General features: G+C 43.1%; 1 protein-coding gene and 2 long non-coding RNA genes across 5 annotated transcripts in view; 1 reads left to right on the top strand and 2 right to left on the bottom strand.

Moving 5' to 3' along the window:
- The window catches only part of LOC130282740 (uncharacterized), a 4439-nt gene extending 2046 nt beyond the window's left edge, over window positions 1-2393 (bottom strand). Inside the window, exon 1 of the long non-coding RNA XR_008846513.1 lies at window positions 2223-2393. This is a non-coding gene — a long non-coding RNA (uncharacterized LOC130282740). The remainder of the gene's footprint in view (window positions 1-2222) is intronic.
- Window positions 1-9160, bottom strand: part of CRTAC1 (cartilage acidic protein 1) — a 661264-nt gene extending 652104 nt beyond the window's left edge. For 2 of the 3 annotated variants that reach the window (XM_056531341.1, XM_056531344.1), the window contains exon 1: window positions 9006-9160. In XM_056531341.1, the coding sequence (XP_056387316.1) occupies window positions 9006-9032 (27 nt within the window). In that variant the 5' untranslated portion in view covers window positions 9033-9160. Of the gene's footprint in view, window positions 1-8746; window positions 8876-9005 lie in introns of those variants that run through there. The other variant, XM_056531342.1, reaches the window with a different exon arrangement.
- LOC130282739 (uncharacterized) overlaps window positions 2149-23693 on the top strand; it is a 92310-nt gene continuing 70765 nt past the window's right edge. Inside the window, exon 1 of the long non-coding RNA XR_008846512.1 lies at window positions 2149-2256. This is a non-coding gene — a long non-coding RNA (uncharacterized LOC130282739). The remainder of the gene's footprint in view (window positions 2257-23693) is intronic.

The following is a 23693-nucleotide window of genomic DNA, read 5'->3' on the forward strand; positions in this document are numbered from 1 at the left end:
TTCAGTGATTTCAGACTCTGACCTGGCGTTGAGTCCGAAATTGCAGACTCAGCGCAGCTTCCCGCTTGTCAATCAGACAGGCGGGAGTGAGTGCTGTGCGCGTATCACTGCAGGGCACGGCAGCTCTGCCTTTCGACGTTCCTCCTCTCTGTATGGCACGTGTAAAGCCAAACAGAGAGGAGAGGAGGAGACACAGAAGCTGCCGTCCCTCCCCTGTACTCAGCCTGTATGCGCGCTGCCGAGAGGAAGCAGGGCGGAAGCAAGCCCCGGCCAGGCATTAGATGACGTTACGCCTGCCGGGCCCCGCCCACTTCCTTCGTTCATACACAGCGCCATACTGAGCTACTGAAGATGGAATTAAAAAGGTATTTATAGGGGGTCTTGTATTAAAAAAGGGACAGAGTTAGTTAGAGTCAGGGACAGATGGGGAGGGGGATTAGGGAAAGTGTAATTGATAATAGGTACTCTTTAAAGGGGTTCTCCGGTGCTTAAACATCTTATCCCCTATCCAAAGGATAGGGGATAAGATGCCTGATCGCGGGAGTCCCGCCGCTGGGGACCCCCGGGATCTAGCACGCGGCACCCCGTTTGTAATCTGTCCCCGGAGCGTGTTCGCTCCGGGTCTGATTACCGACGACCACAGGGCTGGCGGCGTGTGACGTCACGCCTCCGCCCCCCGTGTGACGTCACGCTCCGCCCCTCAACGCAAGCCTATGGGAGGGGGCGTGACAGCTATCACGCCCCCTCCCATAGGCTTGCATTGAGGGGCGGAGCGTGATGTCACACGGGGGCGTGATGTCACACGCCGCCGGCCCTGTGGTGGTCGGTAATCAGACCCGGAACGAACACGCTCCGGGGACTGATTACAAACGGGGTGCCGCGTGCAAGATCCCGGGGGTCCCCAGCAGCAGGACTCCCGCGATCAGGTATCTTATCCCCTATCCTTTGGATAGGGGATAAGATGTCTAAGCACCGGAGAACCCCTTTAACTTATAAACTGCACAATGGCCACAGGATTTCCAGGAAACTAGACAAGGTTTTGGACAGAGTTTAGTCTCATTCAGTCGGAACCTGCAGTAAAAAAAAAATAATAATAATAAAAAAACTATATCTCAACCTGTCCTCAGTTTTCCAGTGATTCATTGCAAAAAATTAGCCATTACAATAAAAAAGAGTTGTGCCAAAAAATGAACACAGGTTTGCTACATCTGATAAAATCAGCTCTGCTATATCTGGAAGGATGTATCTATACTAAGGGTATGTTCACACATACAGGATCCTGTCCAGATTTACTGCCATATCTGGGCTTCATGGCAGCTACAGAAGTCTATTGGTCCATACTGTGCCGCCATATGTCTCTGATATCATAGAGGCGTGTAGAAGTCTACATAAATGTGACGGATTCAGATTATCTAGTCCATTGGATGGTATTAGAGGTATTACACCCATGGCTTCTAGGAGACTATATATAATATTGTATACCATGGTCCCTCAAGTTACAATATTAATTGGTTCCAGGACGACCATTATATGTTGAAACTAGAGATGAGCGAACTTACAGTAAATTCGATTCGTCACGAACTTCTCGGCTCGGCAGTTGATGACTTATCCTGCATAAATTTGTTCAGCTTTCAGGTGCTCCCGTGGGCTGGAAAAGGTGGATACAGTCCTAGGAAAGAGTCTCCTAGGACTGTATCCACCTTTTCCAGCCCATGGGAGCACCTGAAAGCTGAACTAATTTAGGCAGGATAAGTCATCAACTGCCGAGCCGAGAAGTTCGTGACGAATCGAATTTACTGTAAGTTCGCTCACCTCTAGTTGAAACCATTGTATGTTGAGACCATAACTCTATGGAAAGCTGGTAATTGGTTCTGAAGCCACCAAAATGTCAGTCAAAAATAGGAAAAAGTGAGGATTAAAGAAAAATAAGCAGATAACTAATATAGATAAAGCAAATCCTTACATATAAAAGTAAGAAAGATCTGCTGGGAGCTGTAATCGCTGTCTATGTCAGTGTTTCCCAACCAGGGTGCCTCCAGCTGTTGCAAAACTACAACTCACAGCATGCCCGGACAGCCAACGGCTGTCCGGGCATGCTGGGAGTTGTAGTTTTGCAACAGCTGGAGGCACCCTGGTTGGGAAACAATGGTTTATGTAGAGGACAGGAGCTTCTTCAGGGTCCTATACAGTACACACAGTGTCCCAAATGGAGCCGCCCTCACCTGGTGTCCAAAGGAGCAGCTAACCCTGGCACAGGTAAGGAGTAGTACAGAACTTGTAATTCCTCCCTGTACTGTAGGGGGCGCTACCAGACAGCAATTCAGTGCATGTACTTCAGTAATAGAGGTGATTTGCCAGTAAAATGCCAATTCTGATTGGTCAGTTCCTCCAGTTGTGACAGGTATCACAGATCTGGACTGTCTGTAGCATTGTATGTTGAGTCTGGTTTCAAGTTACAATGGTCCAGAAAAGACCATTGTATGTTGAAACTATTGTATGTTGAGGCCATTGTAAGTTGAGGGATCACTGTACTATATATCCCCATAACACGGTGTGGTATCATAGCACCATATGGCAGCACACACATTGGGGGAGATTTATCAAAACCCATGTACAGGAGAAGTTAACCAGTTGCCCATAGCAACCAGATTGTTTCTCTCATTTTTCAGAGGATTTCTTTTAAAAGAGAAAGAAGCGATCTGATTGGTTGCTATGGACAACTGGTCAACATTTCCTTTGTTTGAATACATCTCCCCCATAGTGCTTATGGCTCGATAGTAAGAAGCTATAGGGACTCTGGGACAGATTTATCAAAACCTGTGTAGAGGAAGAGTAGTGCAGTTGCCCATAGCAACCAGATTGCTTCTTTCATTTTTAAAGAGGCCTATGAAAAAATGAAAGGAGCGATCTGATTGGTTGCTATGGGAAACTGCACCACTCTTCCTCTACACAGGTTTTGATGAATCTCCCCCTATGTCTTGTGCATGAGGTCTATAGGTGACCATACACTAATGCTTGTTGAACCGATTGCCTTTCAACCCCCCTCATACACATGCATGCTCCTTTCAGCCGAGCGTGCATGTGTTCTCAATGGGAAAAGGAGAATAACCACAGCAAAACACTTCTACCAAATGCAGCATGATACTGGGCACATGTCCCATCAGTGGGTAAACCTGCCCTATACACACACAGGATTGTCCGTAGGGCCTCCAACAATTTAACGGGGGTTATCCAGGATAAGAAAAACAGCGCCGCCCCACCTGACCTCAGGTTGTGTGTGGTATTGCAGCTCGGTTCTGTTGAAGTGAATGGAGCCAAATTGTAACACCACACAAAACCAGGACAGGGGTGGCGCTGTTTTTTTTTTTAAATTCCTGTTTAACCCCTTTACTTGCAGTTTTAGCCTCAGCTAAATCACCAAGGGCCTAAGTATACGGCCAGCAGTTGCAAAACTACATCTCCCAGCATGCACGGACAGCTGCTAGTATGCTGGGAGGTGTAGTTTTGCAAATAGCGACTTAATGTTACATACGAGTCTCATGAAAGTCACAGTTTAGGTTCTGTTATTCCCTATGGGGGAACAGTGTCATGTGACCTTGAAGCTACTGTATGGCAAAATGTTCAACCAGCAAAACTCGTAGAGGCAAATTAAACTTTTTTTCATTTAGTAAATATCAAAAGTCACACTGTAGCACGAGCGTTCAGCTACATTGACAGTCACTGACTTCGCTGTGTGAAACGGCTACTTTAACCCCTTCAGAACGCAAGCAATTTTTGTTTTTGCGTTTTCCTTTATTTCCTCCTCCGCCGTTTCAAAAGCCCTAACTCTTCCCATTTTCTATCTACAGGGCCATATGAGGGGGTTCATTGTACCACTAAATCTATGGCAATACCGATATAATAATAAAAATTAATGTGGGGTTATCTTTATTCTGAAGTTTGAATTACAATGATATCCAATTTATATTTATTTATTCATTATTTATTCATACATTCATTCATTTATTGATTATTTAATTATTCATTTTACTGCTTTTAAAAGAGATATATATATATATATATATATATATATATATATATTTTTTTTTTTTTTTTTTTTTTTACTCCATTGACAATGCAGGATTATAAACATTACATTTTAATAGTTAGGACAATTCCACACACGGTGATTCCAATATTTTAATCTTCTATTTTCTATTTTAATCTTTTTTTTTTTAATGTTCTTATTATGAAATATAAACATATAAATTTTTTTCCTTTTTTTTTTTTAAAGTCCCCATAGGGGGCTATTTTAAGTAATTATTGGGTTGCGTTAAGTGATCAACGCTATGCTATTGCATAACATTAATCAATTAGATCAGCGCTCTGCTAGTACAGTCTGCCTGAGGCTGTATCAGCAGGGTTAATATGGGCATATCAAGAAGGCCTAAATTCGCCATATTTACTGATCAGCACCCTGCAATCACTTTGCCACCTAAAATACCTGGAACTCTCATTTGTCCTTTTGAAGGGGTCATGAAGGGTCTGTTACCTTGCCTGACCTGTCTGTTTTAGCAAATACAGTACTTGTATATGAAATGACAATTCTGGAGCATCTTTTCTTGCATTGCGCCATTCCTCTGTTATTCCTTCTAGACATTTATGAGTTCACTGACTTTTGGTGTTACCCGTTGGGGCTGTGTACCATCCCTTTGAATGTCAAACATTGCTCAAAGTGTCAATTTATTTATACATTTCCTGGAGGAACAACAGAGGAATAGCATAAAGCAGAGAGTGCGCTATAGGAAATGAGAAAGAAAAAACTGCATCGCTACATGTGAATGTACTCTTACTGTTTGAGCTTAGATAGATAGATGGGTATGAGATAGATGGATAGATAGATAGATAGAAATCCAAAAAAGTAGCACATCCGCCAGTTCACATTAAATAGTATTAAGGTGCACGCAGTCATAGGAGACTTGGTAAAGGACCCCAACTTCAATAAAAGGAGAAAGGACCGCAGCACACAAAAATCTTCAGTGCAAAAAACTGGTGTTTATTCCATCTTCAGAAAGATATATAAAAAAGAGCAACGTTTCGGTAGTCTCACACTACACCAGATGCCTAACGTTGCACTTTTTTGTATTTCTTGCTGAAGATGGAACAAACACCAGTTTTTTGCATTGAAGATTTTTGTGTGCTGCGGTCCTTTCTCCTTTTACATAGATAGATAGATAGATAGAGAGAGAGAGAGATATGAGATAGATAGATATGATGAGAGATAGATAGATATGAGAGATAGATAGATAGATAGATAGAGATATGAGAGAGATAGATAATAGATATGAGATAGATAGATATGAGAGAGATAGATAATAGATAGATATTAGATAGATAGTTAGATAGATAGATAGATAGATAGATAGTATATAGCTAGATAGATATGAGAGATGGATAGAGATAGATAGATAGATAGATAGATAGATATATTGAGATAGATAGATATATAGATAGATAAATAGATAGATATGAGATAGATATGAGATAGATATGAGATAGATAAATAGAGAGATAGATAGATATGAGATAGATAGATAGATAGATATGAGATAGATAGATAGATATGAGATAGATATGAGATAGATAGATATGAGATAGATAGATATGAGATAGATATGAGATAGATAAATAGAGAGATAGATAGATAGATAGATATGAGATAGATAGATATGAGATAGATAGATAGATAGATAGATATGAGATAGATAAATAGATAGATAGATATGAGATAGATAAATAGATAGATAGATATGATATAGATAGATAGATAGATAGATAGATAGATAGATAGATAGGAGATAGATAGATAGATAGATAGGACAGATCCTTGTTGCCCTTGTCTTCTTCTGTAAAGTTGCTTAGTCATACCCGGTGTTTACAAAGCTGGGTTACGACAACCAATATGGTGGCCGTTACATTTGTCACATTGGTAACCAGCCAACTTTAGCGTCCTCAATAGCCGATATGTCTACTCCTGCAGTATCACATCCGCTGACCGTGTAGAAAACAGTTACTCTATAGCATTTCCCATTCAGGAGTCAAGGGAAAGCTGTGTGATGACCCCTTGCAGAACTGATTATCACGTTACAACCATGTGGGTTTATCACCCAGCTTTCCCATGATCAGATAAAAGGCTAAATTTAAAATCTAAAGGGGCTGGAGAGGGATGAGTGACAAGACAGATTGACAGGCATCAGTCCTCTTTTCTCCCCATACTGACACATCCCCTGTGCCCCCCTCACTGCCCCCTATCCTGTCCAGCCATTATTCCTATGTATGCTATTATGCCTCCCCGTTCTCCGCACAGCGCAGCCTAGCCTATTGACAACTCGGAATTTCCATTTAATTACAAAAAAACTGCTTAATGAGTTGCAGCCGTTTTAAAAAGTGCTGGAGCGGAACGTTTTTCCCAAGTCACTGGAGATGTGCTTAATATATTAGGCCCTCTTTTTTTATTTTTTTACAAGCCGTACACTTCAAATATTTACTCTGGAACCATTAATGAATTCATCTGTATCGGAAGACTGTAGCAACGTCTGGCAGGTCCTACTAGACCCCCCCCCCCCCCCCCCATACAAGTGAAGGATTACTGCTGCAGGAGTCATTCGGGAATATGATGCACTGAGATCTCCAGCGAGATCCCACCTCAATGCCAATCTGACAGACTAAAGCTGTAATAAAATGTTGGTATGTGTCGGTGTTTCCCAACCGGGGTGCCTCCAGCTGCTGCAAAAACGACAACTCCCAGCATTCTACAGTGGTTTTAATGCGGTCGGAGACATTAGACATTTGTTGTTACATCTGTAGTTAATCTAATGCAGTGTTTCCCAAGCAGGGTGCCTCCAGCTGTTGCAAAACTACAACTCTCAGCATTTTACAGTGGTTATAATGCTGCCAGAGACATGAGACATGTGTTGTTACATCTGACTAGCTAGAATCTGTAGTCAATCTAATGCAGTATTTTCCAAGCAGGGTGCCTCCAGCTGTTACAAAACTACAACTCCCACCATTGACAGTGGGTTTTAATGCGGCTAGAGGCATTAGACATTTGTTAATACATCTGGCTAGCTTTTGTAGAATCTGTAGTCAATCTAATGCAGTGCTTCCCAACCAGTGTGCCTCCAGCTGTTGCAAAACTACAACTCCCAGCATGCCCGGACAGCCAACGGCTGTCCGGGCATGCAGGGAGTTGTAGTTTTGCAACAGCTGGAGGCACGCTGGTTGGGAAGCACTGGTATAAACAGTTTCCACCAAGTCCTTCAAACTTTCTAATTTATTATTTTGGCCGCCATGCACCATGCACCATCCCTGCTGACACTGCAGTACCGCTAACACTATAGTAGTAGTGATCATATTTTATACTCCGGCATAATATCAGGCTTCAACCTTCATAAAGTCAAGCCACCGAATTCTGCTTCGGAGTATATACAGTAGTCTCTGCCCTGACAACCCCCCCGGGCACTGAAGTGAGACTAACAAGCTGTGTATATATGTATATATATATATATATATATATATATATATATATATATACACACACACACACACACACACCAAGTCCTCGGCAATCTCTTAACCTGCTTAACTGGTCAAAGTGTTAATGGCAAAAATCCATATAAATCCACTGGATGGTGCTCCAGGAAGTGCAAAAAAATAAAAAAATAAATCCAAAAAACAATTTATATATATATATATATATATATATATATATATATTTTTTTTATATATAATAATAATAATAGTAATAATAAATAAATATTAATAATCGTCTCCGTATAAAGGGTTAATGATTCAGTGGCCATGTGCAAAAAAAAAAAAAAAATATTCAAAAAAAAAAGTATACAAAAAAAAAAAATTATATATATATATGTATATATATATATATATATATATATATATATATATATATATATATAGATATAGATATAGATAAATTATACATTGTATCCACCATCCAAGAGATTGTTGCTAATTCAGTTTAAAAATATTTGGGATAATTTGCAGAAACTTATCCATAAAACAAGGATATTAGAAAGAGGAGGAGAAGGAGCAGCTCAAAATATTTGGGGTTTTTGCAGAAGGGGAAGGGTGGTAAATCCAAAATATTTAAAATTATATAAAAGAAAAGCATATATTAACACAAATGTAATTGTATCCTCCAGGTGATTGTTACAATTTAAATGTTACAATTCAATTCAAAATATTTTGAATTAATGCAGAAGGGGAGGTGACAGGTGGTGGTGGAGAGGGGGGGGGGCGGTTGTGTAAGTCCAAAAACATGAAGTCTTATTACAACTTTTAATAGAGGCGACAGTCAGCAGGTTAAAGAGAGGGGGGTGCAATGAATCTCCCTGAAATCAGCAATAGCAATTACGGCACTATTAAATATTAAACATTTTTCCCCAGGGGGGGGGGGGGGGGGGTACTGCTGTGACAAATCTTCTCTACAGTCAGAGCACAGGTTTCTAAACTATAAACTGCAATAATCTGGAGTCTAGACACCCCAGAGCGGCGCTCACTTAGTTGCCCCCGATGCCAATTCCCAAGCAGTAAATAGGATTGGTTGAAGGGATATAGGCATATCATGCATCGGTCAAAAGGGATATGTGTGGATCATGTAAGGCAACATCGTTACCGGATCTATACATAGCTACTGTATATTCCGCGGTCGCCCAGGCGTTCAGATAGCGAATCATACAGCAATTACCGTCTTATCCGTGCATCACTTCACCCATCAATCATGCCATCAAATGCAGTAACTCGTTGCAGTCAATGTAGTCTACGCACGGGGCTCAAACCGGACCGAGGGCAATGCCCCTACGACGTCTACAACACAATATAGGCAAAGTGCCCTGCCGGTCGAGAGCGTTGTCAGAATTTGTTGCAAGCGTGCATGCATTAACCCCTTCACTCCCAAGGAATGTTTCATCGAAATCGACAAAGCGCCACCCGTAGTGGGTACTTACCGTAATGAAAAACCGTGCCCGCAGCATCCTTCCTTAGGATTTAAGTTGCCGGATTTGCAAGAGTTCACAAGTTTTTTTTTTTTTGTTTTTTTTCCTCTTTCCCTATGTGCTTTGGCCACCGTATACCTCTCTTGTGCTTTATACAACTCGGGGAGAGCTGCCAAGCTTATGTAAAGTCTTGTATAACCCTCCGGCCAATCGGAGAGGCCGTATGCAAATGAAAAGGAGTTGGGCGGCCAATAGGGGGGAAGGCGAGGGGAGGGGACATGCCGTCCCTTGTGCTGTGATTTACAACTGGAAATTGCAGTGGATTCTAAGGCAGCAGATCAATAAAAAGCAAAAAAAAAACAAACAAAAAAATTAAATAAAAAAAACAATATTATATATTGGAGCCTTATATTCCTTAAATCTTTTATTGCACATATGCAGGGATGGCTGTAACCTTCAAGGGAGGGGGCTCGACAACCTGGTGTAGTGGAGGGTGCAGTCTGCACTTGGTATTGGTGGGGAAGGGCTGGGATTGGGGAAGGGGGGAGTGTAAAAGAGAGAAAAAGAAGAGGATTTTATGAATGTTTTCTCATCATAAGGATGCAGCGGTGTGTGACTTCCTCTGAGTTTTTTTTTTTTTTTTTTTTGTGCAGGAGATAAGATCAGCAGCTGACAGGTTTGGAAAGTGCAGCTATTTGCTTTGCTGCTTCTGGATGTCGGCTTTTGGTTACGCCTGACAACCTCACCCACCTGAGATGACTTCCACCCCCCACCCCCCCCCAAATCACCATAATCCTAAAATTGCAAAAAGAAAATCCTCGATTGCAGTTTTTTTTCTAACCAATGTGCCTCCAGCCATTGCAAAACCACAACTCCCAGCATGCCCGGACAGCCAACGGCTGTCCGGGCATGCTGGGAATTGTAGTTTTGCAACAGCTGGAGGCACACTGGTTGGGAAACACTGCATCACATTGACTGCAGATTCTACTTAAGCTAGCCAGATGTATAAATAAATGCATAATGTCTCTGATCGGTATTAAAACCATTGTAGTGGGAGTTTTAGTTTTGCAACAGCTGGAGGCACACTGGTTGGGAAAACGCTGCAATAGATTAACTACAGATTCTACTAAAGATAACCAGATGTATCAACAAATGTCTAATATCTCTGGCTGCATTAAAACCACAGTAGAATATGTATTTATTCTCTTCTTACAGATCCTAGTTAGTATATTTTCTACTCAGCGTTTGGCTGTACGGGCATGCTGGAAGTTGTAGTTTTGCAACAGTTGGAGGCACACTGGTTGGGGAACGTTGCATTAGATTAACTACAGATTCTACTTGGGTATTCCAGGGAAAAAAAACTTTTTTCTATATATCAACTGGCTCCAGAAAGTTAAACAGATTTGTAAATTACTTCTATTAAAAAATCTTAATCCTTCCAATAATTATCAGCTGCTGAAGTTGAGTTGTTCTTTTCTGTCTGGCAACAGTGCTCTCTGCTGACATCTCTGCTTGTCTCGGGAACTGCACAGAGTAGAATAGGTTTGCTATGGGGATTTGCTTCTACTCTGGACAGTTCCCGAGACAGGTGTCATCAGAGAGCAGTTAGACAGAAAAGAACAACTCAACTTCAGAAGCTCATAAGTACTGAAAGGGTTAAGATTTTTTTTTAATAGAAGTAATTTGCAAATCTGTTTTACTTTCTGGAGCCACTTGATATATAAAAAAAGTTTTTTCCTGGATAACCCCTTTAAGCTAGCCAGATGCTGCATTAAAACCACTGTAGTATCTTTATTTATTCTCTTCTTACAGATCTCATTAGGAACTTTTTGTACACTGCCATTGGCTGTCCAGGCATGCTGGGAGTTGTAGTTTTGCAACAGCTGGAGGCACAGTGCATGAGAAACACTGCATTAGATGGACTATAAAGTCTACTAAACCTAGCTAGATGTATCAACAAATGTCTAATGTCTCTGGCTGCATTAAAACCACTGTAAAATGCTAGGAGTTGCAGTTTTGCAACATCTGGAGGCACACTTGTTGGGAAACACTGCATTAGATTGACTACAGGACTACAGGTTCTACTAAAGCTAGCCAGATGTATCAACAAACGTCTAATGTCTCTGGACGCATTAAAACCACTGTAGAATCTGTATTTTATTCTCTTCTTATAAAGCCCAGTTAGTACATTTTGTACTTTGCCTTTGGCTGTCCGGACATGTTGGGAGTTGTAGTTTTCCAACAGCTGGAGGCACACTGGTTGGGAAACACTGCAATAGATTGATTACAGATTCTACTAAAGCTAGCCAGATGTGTCAACAAATGTCTAATGTCTCTGGCTGCATTAAAACCACTGTAGAGTGCTGGGAGTTGTAGTCTGGCAACAGCTGAAGGGAACCCTGCTTGGGAAACACTGATCTGTAAAAGTAATGCAGAATGAATGTGTAACATTTTGCTAGTGCTGCATGTGTTTAACCCTTATTTGCCAGGTTAGTTCTTGAAGATAACCCGATCCTGTTCCCGTCTGGGGCTATCTCTGGTCTATTGGCACTCTGAATCTAAAGTCTACATCTGTGTTTAGAGCATGGTGGGAGTTTTGCCACAGGTTGGGAAAAACACTAGTCTACTTGAAAATTAGAGGTTTATTGTTACCTGTTATCAGCCATTTCGAGTCTGGAATAGGGTGACTGTCATGTTCCTGAATCTCTAACACCATGATCCTTACTATACCCACAGTTCTCTCACATACATGGCTAGGCTTTCTCTCACCCAGGGAAAAGGTTTTTGCCTAAGACTAATTTCATATGGCCATTGGGCCCCAACCCATTTGTTTGGCTCCAACTGAATGGGTCGGAGCAAAACTGACACCTCCAGGTCGCGATGGATTCCATTGACTTGCATGTGGTCCATCGGATGTGTGGTATTTCACAGTACTTAAAGGGGTACTTCCCTGGAAATTTTTTTTTTAAATTAACTGGTGCCAGAAAGTTAAACAGATTTGTAAATTACTTCTATTTACAAATTGTAATCCTTCCAGTACTTATCAGCTGCTTTATGCTCTACAGAAAGCTCTTTTCTTTTTTAATTTCCTTTCTGTTTGACCACAATGCTCTCTGCTGACACCTCTGTCCATTTTAGGAGCAGGATAGGATTGCTATGGGGATTTGCTCCTACTCTGGACAGTTCCTAAGATGTCAGCAGAGAGCACTGTGGTCAGACAGAAAGGAAATTAAAAAATAAAAGAAATTCATCTGGAACATACAGCAGTTGATAAGTACTGGAAGGATTAGGATTTTTAAATAGAAGTAATGTACAAATCGGTTTAACTTTCTGGCACCAGTTGATTAAAAAAAAATGTTTTCATGTGGAGTACCCCTTTAAGCCGAGAAACAATAGGGGCTCCCTATACCAAAGCACAACAGCTGTAATTGAGCCCAAAGCCCTATACCCTTACCAAGGCAAAGTGGCAAACCTGCCGTATATGGTGTCACGATCACACCCTATTGGTCCAGCCAAGATGCTAGGGAGAGTGTGATGGTGAAAGGGTTAAAGCCAAATTAACCTTTTGATAAACATGTTTCACCAGAGCTTCCTTCAGAAAGGTGAACTCCTATATTTAGAGATAAAGACCAGAGCTGATTAATTAAACATTTATTCTAAAAAAAAAAAAAAGACTTACAAGTATAAAAAAATATATTAAAGTTCAGCAAGACAAGTTCAGAAAACAAAGAAAAGTCCTTACAGCATCATGGTATAGCAGTCCTTGTGAGTGAGTCTCCAGCTGTTGCTTAGGGTCTTGTCAGCTTTTGCCACAGGCTTGCAACCAAAGTTTGTGTCGAGCATCTAAAGTTTTATAGCTGTTTTTCTGGAGGGAAAACTCCATTCCCCCCTCCCCTCCGACCCCACCAGGTGGGTGGGCATCTCTCTTCCAGGTCCCTTATCTCAGTTTTATTTTATAATGGGACCAGAGTGTCTGAATCCAAAGGAGGTATAACACAAACAGACAGACCCCACCCAATAAAACGGGAATACACAAAAACAACCGATATACAGTCTGAATTAACCCTCCCCCATGAGTTTGATTTATACATTATACACAATTACAATTATAATACACCTCTAACTCTTAGAAGAAAAAATAGTCGGCACCCCCGTAGTGTATGTGTGTCTGTATCCTACCGCAGCTATAGAGCGAACAGCTTCAGGTGCAACAGGTGTAATTATGCTAGGGAACAAGAGACGGGAGCACTGCACGCACGAGAACCACTAGTGTACAATATCACAATCATAAGAAAGAAAGACATATGCGGAGCACTCACCGTACCGATGCGAGGGAGACACGACCAGGTAGATCCAGGACTGCTTCGCTCTAAGCCGAGACCCGGTAATCAGACATCCGCTTGAGTCTGTGCAGGAGAGTGGCAGGTGTTCCGGGGGAGTTCAGACGTCAGGCCACGGACCGTATCACGCCCCTAGGCGCTTCATCAGGCCGCTCAGCGTAACCTTCAATTCCTGTTGTTGTCAGATGCAATAATAGAACAACCTACAACACTGAGGAAGAGACTACTCGAAACACTTGTTGAGGTATGATAGGGTGCAGTAGGACTCTGAATGTCTTGATCAGGTAATAGATGGTGATTATTCATATACAGCATTGCTAGCGTATTGTTTATATGTCAGCACATTGAGGACAAAATCCACTTATCCTTGTGACATACCTGTCAGTGTTTTTGAGGTTTATGGTTTCAAGGGTTGGTAGTTTTTCATGGGTGGGTCTTGTGGCATTTTGTACTTTCTATGTGGAATTAATAAAGGTTTTTTGATTATGAATTATCAGTGTTGTAGGTTGTACACTCCTATCATTACGGTTTAGCTTACTATCCACCAATATTCCCAAGTCCTTTTAACAGTAGTTTTTCCTAATGTTTTATTATTTAACACATAGTTGTACAGGTTGATAGTTCCCAGGATCCCTTTTTGACCCCTTTTTAAGTATTGGTACCACATTTACTAAGTACCAGTCTTGTGGAACAATCCCTGTCATTATAGAATCTTTAAATATAAGGAATTAGGGTCTGTCTAGAATGGAACTTTACTTGTGCAAAACTCTGGTGTGGAAACCATCTTGTGATTTGTGTGTTGAAATATTAAAGGGGATGTCCAGCCAAAACTATCTTAGGGTGCTTTCACACCACGTTTTCAGCCTACAGATGCCGTTTGACTCCCGTAGGCTCATTTTTGACCCGCATCTGGTTTTCTGACCGGACCTAAAACCGTTATATACTACGGTTTTTAGGTCCGGTCACAAAACCAGATACCTGGCAGAAATGAGCTGACTGGAGTCAAATGGTGACTCTGTTCAGCTCATTAACCCCTTAAGGACACATGACGTACTGGAACGTCATGTGTCCGCTCCCGATCTATAACGCGGGGCCACGGCGTGGCCCCGTGTCATAGGGGGTCGGGCCTGGCCTCTTACAACGGCCGGGACCCGTGGCTAATAGCGTGCGCCCATTGATCGCGGTGCCGCGCGCTATTAACCCTTTAGACGTGGCGTTCAAAGTTGAACGCCACGTCTAAAGTGAAAGTGAAACCATGCCGGTTAGCTCAGGGAGCTGTTCGGGATAGCCACGGTGAAATCGCAGCATCCCGAACAGCTTACAGGACAGTCGGAGGACCCCTACCTGCCTCCTCGCTGTCCGATCGCCGAATGACTGCTCAGTGCCTGAGATCCAGGCATGAGCAGTCAAGCGGCAGAATCATCGATCACTGGTTTCCTATGAGAAACCAGTGATCAATGTAAAAGATCAGTGTGTGCAGTGTTATAGGTCCCTATGAGAGCTATAACACTGAAAAAAAAGTGAAAAAAAGTGAATAAAGATCATTTAACCCCTCCCCTATTAAAATTGGAATCACCCCCCTTTTCCCATAAAAAAAAAACACAGTGTAAATAAAAATAAACATATATGGTATCGCCGCGTGCTGAAATGTCCGAATTATAAAAATATATCGTTAATTAAACTAGCAAAAAAATTCCAAAGTCCAAAATAGTGCATTTTTGGTCACTTTTTATATCATGAAAATATCATATAATTTATATCATGAGATTGCAGGGGGTCCCAGTGACTACCACTATTCTGTAGATGGTGGTTAAGTTAGTTTTGGCTGGATATTCCCTTTATATAAGGCGGCACCACACTTGTTGTTTTAGAGAGATTAGATTTGCTGGAGAATTTCCATAATCCCTTCTCATATCATCTGACATTTTCCTGTGTAAATTCAGTGGAGAAGAAGTTGTTTAGTAGATTGGCCTTTTCCTCATCCTCCTCCACCATTACACCCATATTATTTTTCATGGTACCTTCATTTTCAGTTCTAAGTTTCTTATTCTTTATGTAGCTGAAGAAGATTTTGGGGTTCTTTTTACTTTCAAAGACAAATATCCTCTCTATGCAATTTGTACACATTTTATTTACTTTTTACATTTATTTATTTTTCCTTATAATTGTTTTAAAAACACCTCCCCACTACCTTCTTGTTTTAGTATTCTGAATGCTTTCCTTTTATCATTTACCACATCACTAACTATTTTAGTTAACCACATTGGTCTTCTCCTATTTCAAACATGCTTATTCCCATAAAGTACAGGTCATTCACAAGATCTATTCAGGATGCTCTATGTCCCATTTAGCTTGTGTACTTTTATTACTGAGGACAATGTCATAATCTATACCACTAAGGTCTATGCCACTAAGGTGAACATTGTCCTTCCTGAAGGTTATTAGTGGAGATTTATCGAAACCTGTGCAAATGAAGAGGGGTGCAGTAGCCCATAGCAACCAATCAGATTTCTTCTTTCATTTTTCACAGGCCTCTTCAAAAGTGAAAGAAGCAATGTGATTGGTTTCTATAGGCAACTGCACCACTCTTCATTTGCACAAGTTTTGATAAATCTCCCTCAATGTTTTTGCAACCCCACTAGTAGACATCTTCTTAAATATTAATATGTTTACTGATCACTATTACCAAGATGACCTCCTACCTCGACTTTGGATACTATATCCAGCCTATTGGTTTGTATAAGGTCAAGAAGTGCCCCACCTCTTGATGGGTCCCGCACTAGTTGGGAAAGGTTGTTTTCCTTTATCATTGCCAAAAAAACATTTTCCATTGCTAGACCTGCAGGTTTTAGATTCCCAGTCTATAGTTAAATTCCCCCATAATAATGACTTCATCCTTCTTTTTTGCCCCATCATGTTAGAGCTCAACCTTTGCTGTATATGCTAGAGATCTCCCATTATCCATAGGGCTCCATTCACCTAGTCATTTGACCACCCAATGAGTTGCACAGAAGACTGCCATATTGTATGCAGAGGCATCCCATAAATACATATGTTTTTGACCATGGGCTTCGATGGGCAATTATATGTCATTAAAGTAGGATATATTCAACATACCTCCCAGTGTATACCTTTGATGTATATGAGATGTGAATAAAGCCTTATCTGTATGTTCTGTCTCAGATGTCTGCGGCCCCTGCAGATAATACCCAAGACTAATGTGGGAAGACTCACTTTTAATTAAATCCAGACAAAGAGCCATCACCGTGGCTTAGCAGCTATAAATGTCTTAAAAAATGTAAAAACTTCTTGATATATGAGAATAAAAAAAAAAAAAAAAAAAATTTAATTAAATAAAAAAGAAAAAAATTGTAAATCAGAAGAGTTATCGACTACTTTTACTATTGAGGATGAAGCAAGTTGTGAAGAATATTCAGTAACCGGTTGCTGCAATCTGTTTCTTTGCTCTACAAAACTTGATCTTAGTTTGACCAGCTTTTTGATCCATCCCCCATTGATATAAATGATGGGGTTAAAAGAAATTGACAGATCTTGTAAAATTGCTTTTGTTGCAAAAACTGATGATGAAAGATCCTGCAAAAAGTTTATTATGACCAAGTTGGTGAAGAATGATGTTCCTGTAGACCATAGGTCTCCAAACTGTGGTCAACCTGATGTTGCAAATCTACAACTCCTAGCATACCCATACAGCCAACGGCTGTCTGGGCATGCTGGAGTTGTAGGTTTGCAACATCTGGAGGGTGACAATTTGGAACCAAGTCTAGGAACCAAGTCTTGGAATCAAGTATTGATCCCGCAAACAGTTCTTTAAGACCAAAATGGTGAAGAATGACATACCTGTAGACTAATGGTCTCCTAGCTGTGGCCGTTTGGAGATAACTGATGTAGACTAGGAACCAAGCCTAGGAACCAAGTCCTGGAACTAATCTGACTCCTGTGGAAATAAACAGGATCAATTACTTGATCTAGGAACCAAGGGGTTATTTATCATTGTGTTCTATTGCTTTTTTTGGTCTACATTTGCGAATTTCTTTTATTTTTGTGCTAATTGCAGTTTTTTTTGTTTTATTTTTTTCAAAGTTGTAAAATCCGTCATTTTGACCTTTTGGTGTTGCTAGACAATTTTTTGAATTTATAAATGGAGTGGTCACGAATTTATTATCTGCGTGTTTTTGATTTTTGCGCAAATTTTTCCACAAATGCCGCAAAAAAGCTTGCAAATCTAGACTACCTCCTGACCAGGTCTAAAAAAGATTACTACTCCTGTCTGTTTGCCAAAAAATACAAAAATCATCAGCTAGAGTGAGAATAAGAATAAGAATGTTTAAAGACGTAAAAAGTAAAAATAAAAGCATGCAAAGGAAAAGTAAAGCAGTTGTCCATATGAAACAATCAGATATATTTTTTAAGGTACATAACAGAATGGTAAAGATATAAGGAACAATAAGATTGTTAGCAATTGCCAACATCTCACAATTTCATGTGCCCAAGTTTAAAAAAAATATCTGACAAAGTGATGATAACATAAATAAAAAAAAAAAAGTAAAAAGTAAAAAAAAAAAAAAATACCTGTTCAATAAAAACCTCTGTCTCTTGAACAATAAAGTTTTTTGGTGGTAAACCACTACTCAAATGTAAGGAAGACTCTCTTTGCAGACCTTCTTTTAGACATTAATTTGCCTTAAAATTCAAACTAAAACAAATAAAGCCAAACATACAGACAAACAAGCTCCTCAGAAGCAGGGTAGACATGATCTGAAAGCAGCGGTAGAAAATGATCTGGGTGCAGATCTGCACAAAATTTATCACGGTCACTGCGACAATGTAATACATTTGGAGCAGAACCACCAAAAAAAAAAAAAAACATCTGGACAAAAGACAAAAATAATTTAGCCAAGAACATTAATGATAAATAACCCCCCAAGACTTGATCCCGCAAAAAGTTCTGTCACGATGCCGGCTGGCAGGTAGTGGATCCTCTGTGCCAGAGAGGGATTGGCGTGGACCGTGCTAGAGGATCGGTTCTAAGTCACTACTGGTTTTCACCAGAGCCCGCCGCAAAGCGGGATGGTCTTGCTGCGGCGGTAGTGACCAGGTCGTATCCCCTAGCAACGGCTCAACCTCTCTGGCTGCTGAAGATAGGCGCGGTACAAGGGAGTAGACAGAAGCAAGGTCGGACGTAGCAGAAGGTCGGGGCAGGCAGCAAGGATCGTAGTCAGGGGCAACGGCAGAAGGTCTGGAATCACAGGCAAGGAACACACAAGGAACGCTTTCACTGGCACTAGGGCAACAAGATCCGGCGAGGGAGTGAAGGGGAAGTGAGGTGATATAGGGAAGTGCACAGGTGTAAACACTAATTGGAACCACTGCACCAATCAGCGGTGCAGTGGCCCTTTAAATCGCAAAGACCCGGCGCGCGCGCGCCCTAGGGAGCGGGGCCGCGCGCGCCGGGACAGAACTGACGGGGAGCGAGTAAGGTACGGGAGCCGGGGTGCGCATCGCGAGCGGGCGCTACCCGCATCGCGAATCGCATCCCGGCCGGAGGTGGTAACGCAGCGCCCCGGGTCCGTGGAACCGACCGGGGCGCTGCAGTGAGGGAAGTGTAGCGAGCGCTCCGGGGAGGAGCGGGGACCCGGAGCGCTCGGCGTAACAGTACCCCCCCCCTTGGGTCTCCCCCTCTTCTTGGGGCCTGAGAACCTGAGGATCAGACTTTTGTCCAGGATATTGTCCTCAGGTTCCCAGGACCTCTCTTCTGGACCACAACCCTCCCAATCCACTAAAAAAAAAGTTCTTCCCCTGACCTTTTTAGAGGCCAAAATCTCTTTGACAGAGAAGATGTCCGAGGAGCCGGAAACAGGAGCGGGAGGAACAGATTTAGGAGAAAAACGGTTGAGGATGAGAGGTTTAAGAAGAGAGACGTGAAAGGCATTAGGGATACGAAGAGAAGGAGGAAGAAGAAGTTTGTAAGAGACAGGATTAATTTGACACAAAACTTTAAAAGGACCAAGATAGCGTGGTCCCAACTTATAGCTCGGGACACGGAAACGGACATATTTAGCGGAGAGCCATACCTTGTCTCCAGGGGAAAAAATGGGAGGAGCTCTTCTTTTCTTATCTGCGAATCTCTTCATGCGAGAAGAAGCCTGTAAGAGAGAATTTTGGGTCTCTTTCCATATGGTGGAAAGATCACGAGAAATTTCATCCACAGCGGGCAGACCAGAGGGCAAGGGAGTAGGGAGGGGGGGAAGAGGGTGACGGCCGTACACCACGAAAAACGGAGATTTGGAGGAAGATTCAGAGATTCTGAAATTATACGAGAATTCGGCCCAAGGTAGAAGATCTGCCCAGTCATCCTGGCGGGAGGAAACAAAATGTCGTAAATAGTCACCCAAGATCTGGTTAATTCTCTCTACTTGTCCATTGGATTGAGGATGGTATGCAGAAGAAAAATTTAATTTAATCTTGAGTTGTTTACAGAGAGCCCTCCAGAATTTAGACACAAATTGGACGCCTCTATCCGAGACGATCTGTGTAGGCAACCCGTGAAGACGAAAAATGTGTACAAAAAATTGTTTAGCCAACTGAGGCGCTGAAGGAAGACCAGGAAGAGGGATGAAATGTGCCATTTTGGAGAATCGATCAACGACCACCCAAATAACAGTGTTGCCATGGGATGGGGGTAAGTCAGTAATAAAATCCATACCAATCAGAGACCAAGGTTGTTCGGGGACAGGTAGAGGATGAAGAAAACCAGCGGGCTTCTGGCGAGGAGTCTTATCCCGGGCACAGATAGTGCAGGCTCGCACAAAGTCCACCACATCAGTCTCTAGAGTCGGCCACCAATAGAAGCGAGAGATGAGTTGCACAGATTTCTTGATGCCCGCATGACCTGCGAGATGGGAGGAGTGACCCCATTTGAGGATCCCAAGGCGTTGGCGTGGAGAAACAAAGGTCTTTCCTGGAGGAGTTTGCCTGATGGAGGCTGGAGAAGTGGAAATCAGGCAGTCAGGAGGAATGATGTGTTGAGGAGAGAGTTCAATTTCAGAGGCATCTGAGGAACGAGAGAGAGCATCGGCCCTAATGTTTTTATCAGCAGGCCGAAAGTGAATTTCAAAATTAAATCGGGCAAAGAACAGAGACCACCTGGCCTGACGAGGATTCAGCCGTTGGGCAGACTGGAGGTAGGAGAGGTTCTTGTGATCGGTGTAAATAATAACTGGAAATCTTGATCCCTCCAGCAGATGCCTCCATTCCTCAAGTGCTAATTTAATGGCTAGAAGCTCTCGATCCCCGATGGAGTAGTTCCTCTCCGCCGGAGAGAAGGTCCTGGAAAAAAAACCACAAGTAACAGCATGCCCGGAAGAGTTTTTTTGTAGAAGGACAGCTCCAGCTCCCACTGAGGAGGCATCAACCTCCAATAGGAAGGGTTTAGATGGGTCAGGTCTGGAGAGCACGGGAGCCGAAGAAAAGGCAGACTTGAGTCGTTTAAAGGCGTCTTCCGCTTGAGGAGGCCAAGACTTGGGATCGGCATTTTTTTTTGTTAAAGCCACAATAGGAGCCACAATGGTAGAAAAATGTGGAATAAATTGCCTGTAATAATTGGCGAACCCCAAAAAACGTTGGATGGCACGGAGTCCGGAGGGGCGTGGCCAATCTAAGACGGCAGAGAGTTTATCTGGGTCCATTTGTAGTCCCTGGCCAGAGACCAAGTATCCTAGAAAAGGAAGAGATTGGCATTCAAACAGACATTTCTCTATTTTGGCATAGAGTTGATTATCACGAAGTCTCTGAAGAACCATACGGACATGCTGGCGGTGTTCTTCAAGATTGGCAGAAAAAATCAGGATATCGTCCAGATATACAACAACACAGGAGTATAGTAGATCACGAAAAATTTCATTAACAAAGTCTTGGAAGACGGCAGGGGCGTTGCATAGACCAAAGGGCATGACCAGATACTCAAAGTGACCATCTCTGGTGTTAAATGCCGTTTTCCATTCATCCCCCTCTCTGATGCGGATGAGATTATAAGCACCTCTTAAGTCCAGTTTGGTAAAAATATGGGCACCTTGGAGACGATCAAAGAGTTCAGAGATGAGGGGTAGGGGGTAGCGGTTCTTAACCGTGATTTTATTAAGACCGCGGTAGTCAATGCAAGGACGTAGAGAGCCATCTTTTTTGGACACAAAGAAAAATCCGGCTCCGGCAGGAGAGGAGGATTTACGGATAAAGCCCTTTTTTAAATTTTCTTGGACGTATTCAGACATGGCAAGAGTCTCTGGGACGGACAGAGGATAGATTCTGCCCCGGGGTGGAGTAGTGCCCGGGAGGAGGTCAATGGGACAATCATAAGGCCTGTGAGGAGGTAGAGTCTCAGCTTGTTTTTTGCAAAAAACGTCCGCAAAGTCCATATAGGCCTTAGGGAGACCGGTTACATGAGGAAGCACAGGGACACGGCAAGGTTTACTGGGAACCGGTTTTAAGCAGTCCTTGGAACAAGAGGGCCCCCAACTCTTGATCTCCCCAGTGGACCAATCCAGGATTGGGGAATGGAGTTGAAGCCAGGGAAGTCCAAGAAGGATTTCAGAAGTGCAATTGGGGAGGACCAACAGTTCAATCCTCTCGTGATGAGATCCGATGCACATTAGAAGGGGCTCCGTGCGGAAACGTATAGTACAGTCCAATCTTTCATTGTTTACACAATTGATGTAGAGGGGTCTGGCGAGACTGGTCACCGGGATGTTGAACCTGTTGACGAGAGAGGCTAAGATGAAATTTCCTGCAGATCCAGAGTCCAAGAAGGCCACAGCAGAGAAGGAGAAGGCAGAGGCAGACATCCGCACAGGCACAGTAAGACGTGGAGAAGCAGAGTAGACATCAAGGACTGTCTCACCTTTGTGCGGAGTCAGCGGACGTCTTTCCAGGCGGGGAGGACGGATAGGACAATCCTTCAGGAAGTGTTCGGTACTAGCACAGTACAGGCAGAGATTCTCCATGCGGCGTCGTGTCCTCTCTTGGGGTGTCAGGCGAGACCGGTCGACCTGCATAGCCTCCACGGCGGGAGGCACAGGAACAGATTGCAGGGGACCAGAGGAGAGAGGAGCCGGGGAGAAGAAACGCCTCGTGCGAACAGAGTCCATATCCTGGCGGAGCTCCTGACGCCGTTCGGAAAAACGCATGTCAATGCGAGTGGCAAGATGGATGAGTTCATGTAGGTTAGCAGGGATTTCTCGTGCGGCCAGAACATCTTTAATGTTGCTGGATAGGCCTTTTTTAAAGGTCGCGCAGAGTGCCTCATTATTCCAGGATAATTCTGAAGCAAGGGTACGGAACTGTACGGCATACTCGCCAACGGAAGAATTACCCTGGACCAGGTTCAACAGGGCAGTCTCAGCAGAAGAGGCTCGGGCAGGTTCCTCAAAGACACTTCGAATTTCCGAGAAGAAGGAGTGTACAGAGGCAGTGACGGGGTCATTGCGGTCCCAGAGCGGTGTGGCCCAAGCCAGGGCTTTTCCAGACAGCAGGCTGACTACGAAAGCCACCTTAGACCTTTCAGTGGGGAACTGGTCCGACATCATCTCCAAGTGTAATGAACATTGGGAAAGAAAGCCACGGCAAAACTTAGAGTCCCCATCAAATTTATCCGGCAAGGATAGTCGTATTCCAGAAGCGGCCACTCGCTGCGGAGGAGGTACAGGAGCTGGCGGAGGAGATGATTGCTGGAGCTGTGGTAGTAACTGTTGTAGCATAACAGTCAGTTGAGACAGCTGTTGGCCTTGTTGCGCAATCTGTTGTGACTGCTGGGCGACCACCGTGGTGAGGTCAGCGACAACTGGCAGAGGAACTTCAGCGGGATCCATGGCCGGATCTACTGTCACGATGCCGGCTGGCAGGTAGTGGATCCTCTGTGCCAGAGAGGGATTGGCGTGGACCGTGCTAGAGGATCGGTTCTAAGTCACTACTGGTTTTCACCAGAGCCCGCCGCAAAGCGGGATGGTCTTGCTGCGGCGGTAGTGACCAGGTCGTATCCCCTAGCAACGGCTCAACCTCTCTGGCTGCTGAAGATAGGCGCGGTACAAGGGAGTAGACAGAAGCAAGGTCGGACGTAGCAGAAGGTCGGGGCAGGCAGCAAGGATCGTAGTCAGGGGCAACGGCAGAAGGTCTGGAATCACAGGCAAGGAACACACAAGGAACGCTTTCACTGGCACTAGGGCAACAAGATCCGGCGAGGGAGTGAAGGGGAAGTGAGGTGATATAGGGAAGTGCACAGGTGTAAACACTAATTGGAACCACTGCACCAATCAGCGGTGCAGTGGCCCTTTAAATCGCAAAGACCCGG

This window comes from Hyla sarda, chromosome 7 (genome assembly GCF_029499605.1).
Source record: "Hyla sarda isolate aHylSar1 chromosome 7, aHylSar1.hap1, whole genome shotgun sequence".
NCBI classification, from domain to species: Eukaryota; Metazoa; Chordata; class Amphibia; order Anura; family Hylidae; genus Hyla; species Hyla sarda.